Source organism: Epinephelus lanceolatus, chromosome 13, assembly GCF_041903045.1.
Source record: "Epinephelus lanceolatus isolate andai-2023 chromosome 13, ASM4190304v1, whole genome shotgun sequence".
Taxonomy (NCBI): Eukaryota; Metazoa; Chordata; class Actinopteri; order Perciformes; family Serranidae; genus Epinephelus; species Epinephelus lanceolatus.
In genome coordinates this window covers 31,708,720-31,724,487 of record NC_135746.1, presented here as the reverse complement: position 1 = coordinate 31,724,487, position 15,768 = coordinate 31,708,720, and the positions used below count along the sequence as shown (strand labels likewise).

Below are 15,768 nucleotides of genomic sequence, written 5' to 3'. Positions count from 1 at the left end.
GGACATGACATGTCAAGATGCCAAACATTGAAATTGTGTAGTCACTAGTTTCTCGTCACCACTCACAAGTCCGCCATTACAGCCTCCTTGTGTTTATGCTTACACTCTTATGAACGACTGTAACTCAACCTTTTAAACTTACTGGGTTAATATGCATTGACAATTAGTTTTTAACATTGTCACTGATAAGTTGTATCTCATCAAAACTCCAACTCCATTGTATCAACACTAGTTAAAGTAGTCTTAAGTACAGTATTTTAGTCAGTGTTCACAGTAAACAACTATCCCAATGACGTTACCAGCTAGCTTGTTGTAAGATGGCTGTGCCCTGCTGGTGAAACGGGCAAAATGGTGAAATACAGTGTAGTTTCTGGCAAAATCTTAGTGGATATCAAGTTTGAATTTTACCCTAGGCAAGATATGAAAATGCAGTCAAACAAACCGCAGTCCTACTGTTCAGTGTTTCATCTCCTCTTTTACAAAACGTCTTGCTGTTTTGAAGCTTTTACCTCAAAGGCCCTTCTTACTATTTGAATAAAATAATGAATTCATTAGCTGCATGATAGAAAATATTTTTTCCCATGTTGGTACTCCAAAAAAGATGGTAGGCAGAAGTGGTATATGTCTTCCCTAAAAGAAAAAAAAAAAAAAAAAACTTCTGAAAGCTCCTTCAGAGCCACAGGAGACATTATACAACTGTTTTCACAAACTAAAGCATAACTCTGCATGACAACTAAACTGTACTCCATGAGTAAAATCTGTGCAGAGTCTCTTGACTGTTTTACAATCCAGATGGTTCTGGAAATGCCTCCAAAATGTAGACATTTGGCAATTCTTGAAAGATCGCCATGGATTTATCTTTGATGCAACGTGACTTAAATGTCATGATGACAGCTTACGTGAGAGGCACAAACTGGGTGCAGGTTTTAAAAGTGTTATATACTCTAGCTTTAGTGGAAAACAAGGGACATGCAGAATGGAGACTGACTGGGAAACAGTTTTATCTAATTATGAAGATATTTTAAGGGGAATTTAAAAGGAATAATGTAGTCCGAAATTATTGAGAGACACACTTTTGGTTTTGCTTTTTTTGTAGTGTAGATGTGTACTACATCACATTTAATATACAGACACCTGGAAAAAAACTGTATGAAAAATAAATGTTTTGCTTGATACAGAAGAGGTAGAATTTCCCATTATATCAAATGAGACAGCTTTCCTTCTCAGAAGTCTGCTTGTGTAGATAACTGAGTGTGGGTAAACAGAGAGAAAGAAAAAAAAAGAGAGAAGAATCAGCGGGAAAACAAATATTTGAGAAATGACAGCCTACATGAGAGTGAAACCAGAGGGAGGGACCGCGAACGCCTCCCAGAGACACTGAGAGGATTCCTCCTGTGGTCGGTGAAATAACAGCTCCCTGTAAACGGGCTGACAGGATGATTGCATGACAGCGCGGCGGGGCGACGCCTCAGCAGCGCTGAACAAAACTCTGCAATCGCATGCAGGGAGGTGACACGCTGTAAAAAATGTCCAACTGCAACTGTCCTGAAAACAGTCTTTCCTAATTTCACCTGGGCTTTTTCTTTTGTTTCTGTTGGAATCATCGGTCTTATTTTTACGGGGTTTGTTTGGGTTGTTTCATAAAAAGTGGAGACAGTATTTTACACCAAGTAGAATAATCACACCTCCCCACTAAATGACTTGTAAAGTTAAACACAACGAACATCTCGTAAAGGCTGCGTGTTTACTGCCATGTTTAGCCAATGTAATCACAAGTTAAAGTAGCTACTATGTGCCATTATTAAGAGACAAAGCGATTTAATATTTTCATTGATCAATAGATGGAAAAATTGGTTAGCGCTCCTTTAAATATTTAAAAGAAGATGCTGGTGATAAATCAAAAATTATGCTAATCAAAAGATTATCAAGATAAAATGTAAAGACTCTCTCTTGTTCCGGCTTGTTTTGGTAACACTGATATCTGCAAGGGAGTCGCCATCAAATAGACTTTGAACATGTAAACAGAGGATATCTGGCTCATCATCATCGTCATCAAAGCCTGAAAATAAACAGGCCCGGGGGTCACAACATGAGAAGTCATGGCCTTCTTTCTGTTTCTGCTGTCCCTTTATCAAAAGAGGCTTCACACAGAAAACATCTGAGGCTTTTCAGCATCAGATTCTGAGATGAATGTTTAGTCTGAACATAAGCAGAGGGATGTTTGAGCCTCACTGACCTTCTGGACGGTGGAGGTGAGCTCCAGACACAGCTGGATGATTCTGCTTTTGGTAGAGGTGAAGTCGTTGGCGCTCGTCAGAGGAGTCCTGGAGAGAGACAACATTGGTTTGGTTACGGTGAAGTGACCTGTATAAAAACCATAACCCTATGCTGTTACTGTCACGAGTCTGTAGAGTTGGGCTCTGATCGTAGGTTCTGTTTGGGCTGACAAACACCCAGGCATTGTGTCTAAGTTTTTTTTAAGACTGGACATTATTTTTGAACATGACCACGATGACTAAAAAGATAAGGGTGTGATCTATTGATACACATATTATAGGTTCACACTCATGCAGTGTTTCATAGTGCTCTGTATTTAAGTTATACAAAGAGCAGATGTCCTGAAGGTGAAACAGTGGATGGTAAAGACTCAAATTCTCCTCGCTATGTCTTACTGAATAATCATTTGGACAATTTATGTCTTTATTAGGCAGTAGCTGGATTTAAACTGGTGACATTGTGGTTCATTGTCAGTGTCTTAAGCCCCAAGCCACCAGGGTGTCACTCTCCTCATTCTTCAGCCAGGGAAAAAGAGTCTTAACTTTCTTAAATGTGAATATATTCGGCTTTCTTTACTCCTATATGACAGTAACTGAATAATTTAAGGCTATGGACAAAACAAGATATTTGAGGATGTCATCTTGGGCTTTAGGAAACACTGATTGACTTTTTTTTTTATTTTTATTTTTTTTACCATTTTCTCACATTTTTTAGACTAAACAACTAACTGAATAATCAGGAATAATTGTTATTTGCAGCCCTAGTTGAAATGACATACATGACCATCAGCAGGTTTTACCAGCTGTTGCTAATTAACGGTAACTCCAATAATAACTTGCCAACAAATTGAAATGAAACTTGGTTGTGTGATTAATGTTCTTTCTGCAGGCTGGTGTCTGTTCTCAACCAAAGATCATTTGTCAAAGCAAGAAGTATGCAGACAGCAATGGTGGAATGTAACTAAGTATATGTACTCAAGTACTGTACTTAAATCTGTTACGTAAGTTTTTGATTATGCTACTTCTTACTTCTACGCCACTACATTACAGCGAACAGTAAAACTCAGTTCAGGAGTCAGAATCTCCCTTATAAACCTTTAAACACATTATAACCATATTTTAAACTTAACTTATTTATTTAGTTCTGATATGGGATGTCACCAAATTATCTCTTGTTCTTGAACTGACTCTGTTCAAGATTTTTGGAACCTTGGTGATATCTAGCGAACCGGCCCACATTTACACCAGTTTGAGCAGAACCACAATAAAACACAGACGTATATAAACAGTTGTAGCAAGATGGCAGATCACATTGGCGACCTGCAAACTTTTGTACTGTTATTACAGATATTTGCTTTTATCCAAAAAACAAACATGAACAACTAATGATAAAAAGATGTGGAAGACTAGTATCTGCAAGACTCCATCCTCTCTTTCCAACCTGTAGAAAATGACACGCCTACTGATGTCATCAAGGACAACTGATTTATTTTTTGTCCACGCTGCTCTAAACAGTTCAAAATTTGGTGTAGGAACCAGAACAGAACCGGTTCCATGTTGTTGGAAAAGGGGTATGATTGGACTCAGTGCCTTCGTAGCCACCAAAAGGTGATTCAACATCTCGACTGAACCTTTAAGTTCTTGTTTAATACTTACAAATGTAGAAATCTGAACCTAATTAGATTTCAATGATCTGGATTTCACCCTACATTCAGATTTAATAAAATGCATCGAACTCAAAACATCGAAGGTGTTTGAGTGTGCGAGATTTGACACACGACAGGTGTCAGGTGTGTTATGAGCGTCAGTGCAGAAACTTGTCAGTGTTTGTGTTTAGCAGCTACAGAGAGCAGGAATGTTCTTCAAGCTCATACAAGCTAAGAAAAACCTGAAGGAGTCAAACAGCAGACTGAGAGAGACGCACTGACAGCTGACAGACAACACACGTTACCAAGGACCAGCACTCGTACAGCCAACATGTGTGTAAGAGTGAAAGTTATAGGATGGTGCATTTTGACAGTCTTTTGTTGTTTCTCTTACACACCTAGAGAATCAGAGAGCTCCCCCAGGCCATTCAGATGACACAAGTCTAGTGTAAACTCTACATCAATTGTTCCAAACTCTCAGTAGACTGTTTGTGTCTACCTGTCCAGCCAGGCCAGCAGGCTCTTGGCAGCTCCAATCAGCTCAACCACGGCAGTCAGGAACTCATTGGAGGGCTGATGAGAGATTTTGCTGTGATAGGCGGGGTTCTTCCTGCGCTGCGACACTGCGCTGTTCAGGTTGTGATGCGCTGCTCTCATCTTCCCCACCAGAGTCTTCAGGTTGTCCTTTTCCACACCGTAGTTCTGTCCAAAATTTAAAAAAAACAAACATGTTTTAAATACAACAACTATACATTTTAAAAATAACAATCGCATTATCAATACATAAGAATCTTATGTGCTAAATCTGCAGTGGGCACAATTATTAATTAAGAGGGAGAACATTAGGCCTACAGGCTTCTCTGGCTTCGAGTAATCTTTACAATTGATTTTAAAGTACTACTTAAAGATTTGATTGGTTTTAGAACGTTTAAATAGATCACACACAGGGATGTTGCTGATCAGGACATTCTCAGGACGCCTTACCAACAACACCCCATCCCCCAAAACCAAAACACACATGCACATTCCTACAAACCAGTCACCATGGCGATGATCTGATGAAAACAAAATATTCCACACTGCGTCAATGTCACTCAGACTAAATCCAAACCCAAAGTAAGCTGGTGTGATGGTGAACAGGAACATTGATGATAATCAATAACGGTTATCAACAGAAATTAATGCTCAATAAGGACTCTGGTCTTTGGTCACCATAGTAAGAAAAACAGAGACAGAGCAAAGAAAGACGCTGCTTGTTCACTGCACCAAAAAGGCTTCTGAACACGCAATGAATCAGTCAATCTTAATCAATTATTCCAACAACCAATCAATCAATAAATGTCTGAGCTTTAACAGCACACAACACTTGAAGTCATATGTGCATCACATATAACTTGACCCTAACTGTAACTTTTGGATGGGTTTTTCAGACTTATCAATAACAGCAGCTGATCAGATTCTGTTACCACTTGCCCTTTAAGATCTATAAAATATTCTCTCAGTCAGCTGATAGCATGAACGTGCTGGCTCGCCTGGGGCAGCCCAGATGTTTGAGGCATTGCGACGCTCAGAGCCAATAAAAACATCTGCAGCCAACCTGACATCACACCTGTCGACTGACTGTATTGTAAAAAGAAACATACATTCACCTTAACAAAACATGACACCTGACAGAGGTCATATCAAGTTTCAGGTCAACTTTCAGATCATTTTGGAAGTCAAATGATCAGATATGTAAAGTTTAGTTTAGTTAGACCTTTGTTGGAGTGACACAGGAAGAATCTGTCTGTTTATCTGACAAAACAAACTTGTGAGTCTATCTTCAGTTCACCAAGTACCCAAATAAATAATTAAAAATCAAAACCTTTTATACTGAAATACTGAAGAAATAACTCTCCGTAACAAGGAGACTTGTTTTTTCTGTAGCACTTCTTACAACACAAGGGCCCTCAGATACCTGTGCTACATGCAGGGCTCCACTGTTAACTAAGCAATCTAAACAGCATGACTCTGTTCTTAAAAATCAGATAATAAAGCAGGGCAGTTTGAAGGTGCCTCCTGCTCCACTGAATGAGTCTCAGGTGGAAAACTGATCATCTGACAGCCAACGGAAACTGCTGCAGGAACAAAACTGCAACGGCTCTTCCTCTACTGTGTTTGAATGTGTGTGTGCGTGTTTGTGTGTGTGTCAGGGGAAGGGTGGGGGGTCTTTCTGACAGGTGGGAGGGGTGACATCTGTTTCCTGCTCCACACAAGAGTGCAGTAAATTCAACTCTGTGCTGCAAAAAATATCCACAAAAACGTCCCTTGACCTTCCATTGAGTCTGACAGGAAAACTCTCCCTAAAGAGCTCGAGCTGCCGCTGATGAAAGAGCTATTCAGTGCAGTCTGATGTCATGTCCAAGTTCTGTACTTGGATCTCATACTGACACCCTCAATAGTTCCATTCGCTGAAGAAGGTCAAAAAGCCCTGGAAAAAGCTAGTAAGTGAACCTTGAATTTAGAAGATTTTGATACAGATGAGTAAAGGTTTATCAGGTTTTTCTAACTTCGTTCACAAGTCAGTGAGCATCAGTCGAGTCACCTTCACGATACTCATCCACACTGGGGTTTGACTTGAAGCGCTTTAGTGACCTGGCATTTCTGTGAAGTCAGTGATATCAACATTTATTAAATGCAGCATTGGGAGTAACATGTTACAAGGTAATGCATTACTATAATTCTACTACATTTGGCAGTAACTAATGATGTAACTAATTACTTTTTAAGATAAATGACTTGATTACAATTACTGAAATTTAAATGGGCTCGTTACTTGTTACTTTTGTCTTGAACATAGCTGACAAGCACAGCCTATTCCTCAGATTTCTTCACTGTAATTATCAAGTGTCACCCATAGTGATCTATTGCTCAGGTATGCTGCCCTCAGTCCCTCTGTCTTGTTCAGTGTGTGTGTCTGTGTTTGTGTTTGTGTGTGTGTTTGAGACAGACAAAGGCAGGGGAAAAGTAGGTGGAAGGTGAACTATTGCATGCCATGTTTCTGTAAGTTATTGCTAAGTTAACATTATTCAGAATGCTGCAGACCCGCAGGACGTCCGGTGCATCACTTGTTACCCAACCTTAGGACGTCACAATACATGTAATGACTAAGTCAATCTTCTTAAGAATTTTTTTCTGACTTGCTTTCCTGGAAATATGGACATTATTTTTCACTCCTTAAGATCAAGGACAAATTAGGCCTCTAGTGGTGAGGAGAAGTCTATTTGCAGGAACTGAATTACTGTTAAGGTTAAAGAATAAACATCAGTGTTCATAATTAGATAAAAGTAACTTTTATTACTCTCAATTCATTAGGCCTTATCGCGATAAAAAAAATTACTGACAAATGTCTGAGAAACAGTTATTATTTCATTTTACTCTCCAAAGAATATTGAAAACTGACTTGTGGAGTTTGTTTTAAAGGCCTGTCCAGGCTGCAATAAATAGGCCTATCAAAATTTATCATGTTTGCAACGCATTATTTTTCCTCATAGTGATAATGGGTACATTCATACAGTATCTCACATAAGTGAGTACACCCCTCCCATTTTTGCAAATATATCATTATATCTTGTCATGGGACAACACTATAGAAATGACACTTTGATATAACTGAAAGTAGTCAGTGTACAGCTTGTATAGTAGTATAGATTTACCTTCCTCTGAAAATTACTCAAAACACAGCCATCAACATCTAAACAGCTGGCAACATAAGTGAGTACACCCCACAGTGAACATGTCCAAATTGTGCCTAAAGTGTCAATATTTTGTGTGCCAACCATTATTATCTAGCACTGCCTTAACCCTTTTGGGCATGGAATTCACCAGAGCTCACAGGTTGCTTCAGGAATCTTCTCCCACTCCTCCATGATGACATCATGGAGCAGATGGATGTGAAGACACCTTGCGCTACCCCACCTTCAGCTTGAGGATGGCCCACAGGTGCACAGGTGAGTTTAGGGCTGGATACATACTTGGCCAGTCCATCACCTTCACTTTCAGCTTCCTCAGCAAGGCAGTTGTCATCTTCTAGGTGTGTTTTGGGTCATTATCATGTTGGTAAACTGCATTGCGGCTCAGTTTCCGAAGAGGGGCGATCATACTCTGCTTGGAATTCACTCATGCAACCCCAAACCATGATGCTGCCACCACTATACTTGACTGTAAGCATGGGACAGTTGTCTTGGTGCTCTTTCAGCATGTATGGCACCTTGGTGAAGCGCACCAAGACAACTGTCCCTTGCTTACAGTCAAGTATAGTGGTGGCAGCATCATGGTTTGGGGCTGCATGAGTGCTGCTGGCTCTGGGGAGCTCGGTTCATTCAGGGAAACATGAATTCCAAGCAGAGCATGATCGCCCCTCTTCAGAAACTGAGCTGCAAGTTTTCATTATCAAGTTTTCCAACATGATAATGACCCAAAACACACCTAGAAGATGACAACTGCCTTGCTGAGGAAGCTGAAGGTGAAGGTGATGGACTGGCCAAGTATGTATCCAGCCCTAAACTCACCTGTGCACCTGTGGGCCATCCTCAAGCTGAAAGTGGGGTAGCGCAAGGTGTCTTCACATCCATCTGCTCCATAATGTCATCATGATGTCATCATGGAGGAGTGGGAGAGGATTCCTGAAGCAACCTGTGAGCTCTGGTGAATTCCATGCCCAAAAGGGTTAAGGCAGTGCTAGATAAAAATGGTTTGCACACAAAATATTGACACTTTAGGCACAATTTGGACATGTTCACTGTGGGGTGTACTCACTTATGTTGCCAGCTGTTTAGATGTTGATGGCTGTGTTTTGAGTAATTTTCAGAGGAAGGTAAATCTATACTACTATACAAGCTGTACACTGACTACTTTAAGTTATATCAAAGTGTCATTTCTATAGTGTTGTCCCATGACAAGCTATAATGATATATTTGCAAAAATGGGAGGGGTGTACTCACTTATGTGAGTTACTGTAGATAAAATTTGACAGTTGTCTTGTCCCACACTATTCCCCTGAAACACAGATAATTTAATTATGTGTGCCTAAAAAAGATAATTAAATTTAAAGGCAGCACAAAAGTTACTTACTCTAATAACTAATTGCTATATGCAATAATTGGTAAAGTAACTAATAACTGTAACTAATAACTAAGTTTCAGTAACTTGAGCAACACTGATTTACTTTTATGATCTTCAACAAGCTTTAAACAATGTGGCTAGTATAAATAAACTGTGGTAACCTGTGGACACAACTTTGAGTCTTAATAAAAAGTAAACAGGTGAGTTATAAAAAATAATTAATCCTGTACAGTTGAAATTAGGTGTAGAGATAAAAACTGTTTTTGTTTCAGGCTGTAAACAGTTTATTTCTGCTATAAAGTTGGGTATCTCAACATGGGGGTCTATGGGGATTGACTGGCTTCTGGAGCCAGCCTCTAATGGCTGTTCAAAGAAAGACAGATTTTGGCACTTCTGTATTGGCTTCAATTTTCAACCCCAGAGGTTGCCACTTGTCTCAAATGGACGAGTTTGCATTGCATCACCTACCAGCAGGAGCATTTATTGGTCCACTGTGGCGCAGTGCATTCTGGTCGTTGCAGGATTTCTACCTTGTGAGCAGAAGCGAATGACACAGTCCTTTTTCTGTTTTCTCTGGCTATGTTGCACCAATTTCAAAAGTATTTGCATCTTTCTCCTGCACAGACAGCCTAGTTTTATGAAAAGACTGTCTATCTCGTGGTAAAAAACGTATTTAAATGTCATTTACCCAGTTTGTTGAAAAGAGAGAGCATGTGAATGGACAGAAGTAGAGAGGTGTAACTGAACATTAATCTTCATTAAATTTGCAACAATCGGTAGTCACAATTAAAAACGCATACACAGAATCCTGTCATGTGAAGTAAATAATCAAAACTGGTCCCTTTGGAAGTATATATTGTGTTAATGTAGGATTATGGGTCATTGTTTCCATGGCCTTTAACCTTTAGGGTATTTGGCAATATTTTAGTGTAATTCTGTGTCATGCCATGGTCCACAGACATGCAGGTCTGCACTCTGGACCAGTTGGAACCAGTTGGGAACCACTGACCTTAAGTAAAGTACAGAACTGACTACTTGTACAGTACAGTAAGAACCAGAGGACCGTTAGATCGAGTCCATCTGCCTCATTTCAAGATAATGTCACCAGTTTCACTTGCAGCAAGTTGAGTCATATCAGACACAAACTTATCTCACCCCATTAGCACATTTTTCACACACTGATTAAATGACTGACAACTTCTGGGCAAGTCCCACACTGCAAAAAATGCCCCATATAACCATCATTCATTCTTACACCTAAAATAGGGTGTAAGATTTTAGGAACTGTTTCCCTAAAGTGATCTGCATCTGTTCATAATGTCCAGATTCCTTTAGATGTTTGAAGTGAACTTTTTAAGCCATTTCCCTTGTAATAAACAAATAAAGTTATCTGCCACATGTCAGATAAACTGACTTTAATGACCCTGGAGTAATGCTGATAATGGTGGATTTAAGAATAAATGATTCACTAAGCTTTAAACAGTAGTAGTAGTATGTCTGATAACTGTCTCTGTGCTCCTTTTATTTTGACTGTTTGTCAGCGGTGACAGCAGAGTGTCAGGCTCCATTTAAAAAGCCTGCTGGATCCCATTCAGTTCAGTTACACCATGAAACCTCAGCGCTGACTGTAAATCCTCCTTTTCACTGTGACACAGACAGTCAGAGCTCATAAACAGCTGACTGAGGGGCTCTGTCTGCAGGTCAACACTTTTACTGGTTTGAACAAGAGCTGTTTGACAAGAAATGTTTGGCTCTTGTCAGGATGTGTTGGCTGCAGCTGAGGTCAAATACTTAAAACATTTAAAATCATGAGGGCATTTTGTGAAATTCCTCATTCACCTTTTAATGTGGAACTTTTTTCATTTTGCCATGTTATATCTTAAATGCGGTTGTTCATGTTTTAATTCTTTGAAGACAATCTGTGACAGACCATTTTCAGATAATTTAGTTGGTTTGACGGAGTATAGCTTGTACTGTTTTTAACATGTATTAGGAGGACATCCGGTGATATTCAACATAATTTAGTTTCAGTTTGAACAATGAAACAAAACATTTTAAATACATTCACGAATACTTAGTTTTCTGCAAAAACCTTTGGCACATTATGTTTTTTCTTTTTACAGTGTAGCAGTATTAAAGCCAGCAGTGTGGGCGTGTTGCCAGATCTGATAAAGATTGAACAGAGTGCATTTTATTTACATCAGCACATTCTCTTGCATGAGAGCCAGGACCAGTATAAACTAATGCTATCAGACCATGTGATGGACACGGAGCTACTTCATGAGCCGGATGCTCAGTTTCGACGTAGTCACACGTTTAGAAAAGTTGTTGTTGCTCTCAAGCTATTGTCAGCAGGAGAGGTGATATGTACCATGAAAAAGCTGTGTTGTTTGTGATGTGTATGCATGTACACATCTCTGTCCACTGGGTATAATCACCATGCTGACTGCAGGCTACTGATGTTACAGCATTTCTGGTGGCTTCTGAGGTCTAAAACAATCAGATAACTTACTGCAACTTGAGGTCAGCAGTGTGTGTGAAGCTGCTTTGTGCTGCTTCAAATATTTATTTGGGGTGTAACAGAATACAGATGTTTGGGTTTGGTACAGGACTAAGAATAACTCCTGTCTATGTCTCAGTGTGTGGTGAACAGAACTTTGAGATTCACCTACAAAGCTGTGGCAGTTTGTTGGTTGTTGAGTGTTAGCTAAATCATACTTGTCGAGTGTGCCCTGCCCATACAGGTAGAATCATCGGGACAATGTACAGCGTTGAAGAAAGAGCAGTGGATCGGACAAAAACCGTACGTAGACATTGATGAAGCCAAGTCATGTGACAGTATTTGTCTGTAAACAGCTACATTAAACATATGAATTCATTAGTGATTACACTGCAGATAGAGTCTGTAGCAGAGTGAGTCACACAAGCAGCCTTTGACTGCAGATTCAAACAAAGACAAAGAAACTATCACCAGCCGCAGGAGTTTTCATCCCTGTGGATCTGGCTGCTGTTCTAGAGCACATAGAGTTAAGCATGATTTAACCCTTTGCGCTGACTGCAGCATTTTATGTCTCTCTACTTAGTGTCAGAGTCAAATTATGCACATACTGTTAGATTAAAATGATGCTTCATATGACTTAAGATCTTGCGTCATAACCCTCCTTAGGACCATTACGCCATGAAGGTGCTGTAAAACCTAGAGTTTTTCAAGCACTGACTGAAACATCCATAAATCTGATTAGAAATCACAGAACAAAGACGCTGCTTATAAATGCAGCACTTGCCTGAGAACAATAACGTTTTTAACTTTTCTTCAGTATCATAAGTAATCCAATAATAGTTGTCTGTTTCCATGGTTACAGTGCAAACAGGAACTGCCTATAGCTAATTCAGCGTGGCTTTTCATAGTGTAAATTGACTAGAAGGTACACAATTATCGGCTTGAAAAAAAGTTGTAGCCCACGGCTCACTCACTGTCTCCATGGCAACATTATACATACACAAACATACATACTGAACTGTGAGGTTTAGTTTGATGTTACCCCACTGATATTCATCCTAAAGAAAGACTCTGACAAGGATGAAGTTTGTTCGAAGATGTCATTGGTTACTGACCAGTGCGCAGAGCAGATCCACGGCCTCCAGCACCAGCTCCTGGTGTCCGACCCGTGACATGCCCAGAGACAGCAGCTCCTGGTGGGACATCCTGAGCAGCTTCTCCCCGTCCACCTGCTGCCCCTGGAAGGACGGGATGTACTGCTGCAGGCTGTCATCCAGACCTGAAGGGACAGACAGAGACACATCACACTGAGAGGGGACACCAAAGGAAGAGTAAAGTGAGAGATACGACTTTTGGAAAGCACTTGAGAGGCAGGGTACACCCTGGACAGGTCGCCAGACTATCACAGGAGAGACAGACAACCATTCACGCTCATGTTCACATCTACGGCCAATTTAGAGTCACCAATCAACCTGCATGTCTTTGGACTGTGGGAGGAAGCCGGAGCACCCAGAGGAAACCCATCCTGACACCCCCACCCTGTATTCGAACCAGGTACCCTCTTGCTGTGAGGCAATAATGCTAACAACTGCACCACCATGCCACCCTTATTTCAATAAGCAAAAGAACATATTCATAGAGAGGATGAAGATGACAAGCTCTGCACACGTGTGAGAGAGTAAACGATACTAAGACAGAGTTTTCTTTCAGCAGCTGAGTTTCAGTGGAAGCCTGTTATGATCCATTCAAGTTTGACAGCAAACAAAGCTGCTGAGTCAACACCGACTTATTGACTCTTCCTGCTGATCCATCACAGCTTTTACACCACCCTGCCACGTCACCACGCCTCCCCTCAGGATCACTCTGGGTTTAGACAGACAGTCCTACACAAAGAAGGTCCCGGGTTTGATCCTTCTCATTTATCACCATCAACTCTCTATATTTTTTAATTTGCTGTATGTAGCTCTTGTTTGGGGGTCAAGAAACTTCATGAAGTTTACAAAAATGCCAAAACTAATCTTCATCAGAGATAACTGAAATCCAAATGACACTTGGATGTGGAAATATCCAAAATTCGACTTCTTCATTTATTCAGCATCAATGAAAACTAACTAACACCCACTTCTTTTTAAAAAAAATTCTACTGAATTTCAACATAAAACAAAAACGTCAAAGCTTCTTTAACGAATACATCCTGCAGAACCAGCGGAGGAGACCTGGACCGCCCTAGACGGGCAGGACCCCACCTTCAATCCCCATGACATCATGTGACTTTGAGCAAGACGCCATCAGCTCCAGTGGCGCCACTCTCTGCCCAACCCTGAACTCTGACCTGTGACCTCTCTGTGAAAGGCAGCAGCGGGAGACGAGATAAAAGAGTTCTCACCGCTGGATCAATGGAAGAGCATCAACCAGCATCCGCCACACGATTCTACTGACACATATCAGTACAAGCAGACAGTGTGTTCACCTCGGTGAGAATTAGCATGTGTTTGGTTTGTAAATGACCGAGACACTGAAGAATGTGTGAAATTCATAAAATATTTTGCACCTTTGTTTACATTGTAGCAGGTCACATTAGTGATTAGAACAAGGATTCATCTTAATATGATTAATGTCTTCAGAAACATATTTCATTGCTCTGTTTAGCTGTAGTATCAGATTTTCACTCTCGGCGTATTGTTTTGGTGTGGTCGCAGTGCATTCTGGTAGTTGTAGGTTTTCTGCTTCTCGTGCAAAAGCAAATGCTACAGCCCTTTTTCTCTGTTAACTAGGTATTTGTGTTTTTCTACTACACTAACAGTCTTGTCTTGTGAAAAGATCACCTTTCCAGCATTGAAATACTTCTTTAATTGTAAAATCTGCTCTATTTATAGTAGCCTCAGGTTCACTAATTCTTATTGTAATGTTTTAAAACAGAGGTTTTCAGAGGTTTTGGCTGAAAGAGAGACAGAGCAGGGACCCCCTATGACATTAATTACAAAACGTCACATCCCGCCTTGAGTATATCCAATCAGCACCAAGTGATCCCCAAGCCCCAGCCAGGAGTTTCTCGGGCCCGTTCTGAGTACCTACTCCGAGGCAGGGACTTGTTTAGCCCCTGTAAAAGTTCTCTGTCTTTCGGGGGTGGTTCCTGCGGTGGAGACACGCACCAACAGCCCCGGCCCCATAAAATTAGTTCCTGCGGTGGAAATGGGCCTATATACTGTATAAAACAAGGGCAGCCTAAAGCATGTATATATACACATACCTTTTTATGGTGCATACAGGTCTAAGCTATTAAAATAATTATTGTCAGATTCACATATTTATACATCATGTTTGTTTCTGAAGTGAACTAAAATGCATGCTAGTTTGAGAGAGCTTTTGCACTACCGTGTCCACCAAATGGCAGATGTTGTGACGTTCTTAGCAGCAGGCTGGATCAGTTGGCCAACAAAATGCCTGAGCTGGTGTGAACAGTGGAGAAGAAAACAACTGCCCCTGCATGTGGTCATTAAAGTGTCCCGAAGAAACTCTATGACTCCAGTTTGTCTTCAGACGGACATGCAGGACGACAGATGGCCGACAGTCACGCTGACAGCAGGGAGGAAACATTCCTCTTTAACTAACTGCTGATGTGACACCTCTGTGTTGTCGCCAGCCCACACCTCTGATCACAATGAAGAGCAAAATGTCTTTATGTTTGAAAGTTAAAACCACGCAGGGTAACAAATGAACCTTTTTAATGAAGCAATTTTGGCTCTTAGTTTTGTGAAATTTTGATCTTCGGCAGACAGACTAAGAAATCTACATTAGTGAACTGATTGATTAGCACACAATCATTAAAGTCATCTATAAAGCAAAAGGCCCAGACATTCTGTTTCTGGCTCCTCAAATGTGAATCTTGATGCTTTTGTGTTTCTTATACACTTATTCTGGGGTTGTGGACCATTGGTCAGACAAATTAAGACATCAGAATCACCGCAGGCTCTGGGAAGTTGTGATTGCCTGACATTTTATGAACGTACAAATGTCATTTTCTTCTCAAAACAGTAACAAAAGACGAAGCAACGCCGTCAATGCAGTCACTTTCTCTAGGTTAAATTCCTTCAGTGTTTATTGTTCAGGGGTTTTAGCGGGAGCCGAATTATTCACAGAGGTCTCCTCTAATACAAAACAAACTGACCCCGTCATTTTAACTGTAAAAACACAAAATAAAGCAGTTTCACAACAAAAAACAGTGTTTCTCCGATGTAGTTTG

At 40.5% G+C, this 15,768-nt stretch overlaps 1 protein-coding gene across 1 annotated transcript in view; it reads right to left on the bottom strand.

Annotated features, from left to right (window-relative positions):
• The window catches only part of LOC117271173 (connector enhancer of kinase suppressor of ras 3), a 53,375-nt gene that overhangs the window by 23,487 nt on the left and 14,120 nt on the right, over positions 1-15,768 (bottom strand). Inside the window, exons 2-4 of the mRNA XM_078174147.1 lie at positions 12,641-12,804; positions 4,422-4,624; positions 2,237-2,324 (exon numbers count right to left, since the gene is read on the bottom strand). Coding sequence (XP_078030273.1) covers positions 2,237-2,324; positions 4,422-4,624; positions 12,641-12,804 — 455 coding nt within the window. The remainder of the gene's footprint in view (positions 1-2,236; positions 2,325-4,421; positions 4,625-12,640; positions 12,805-15,768) is intronic.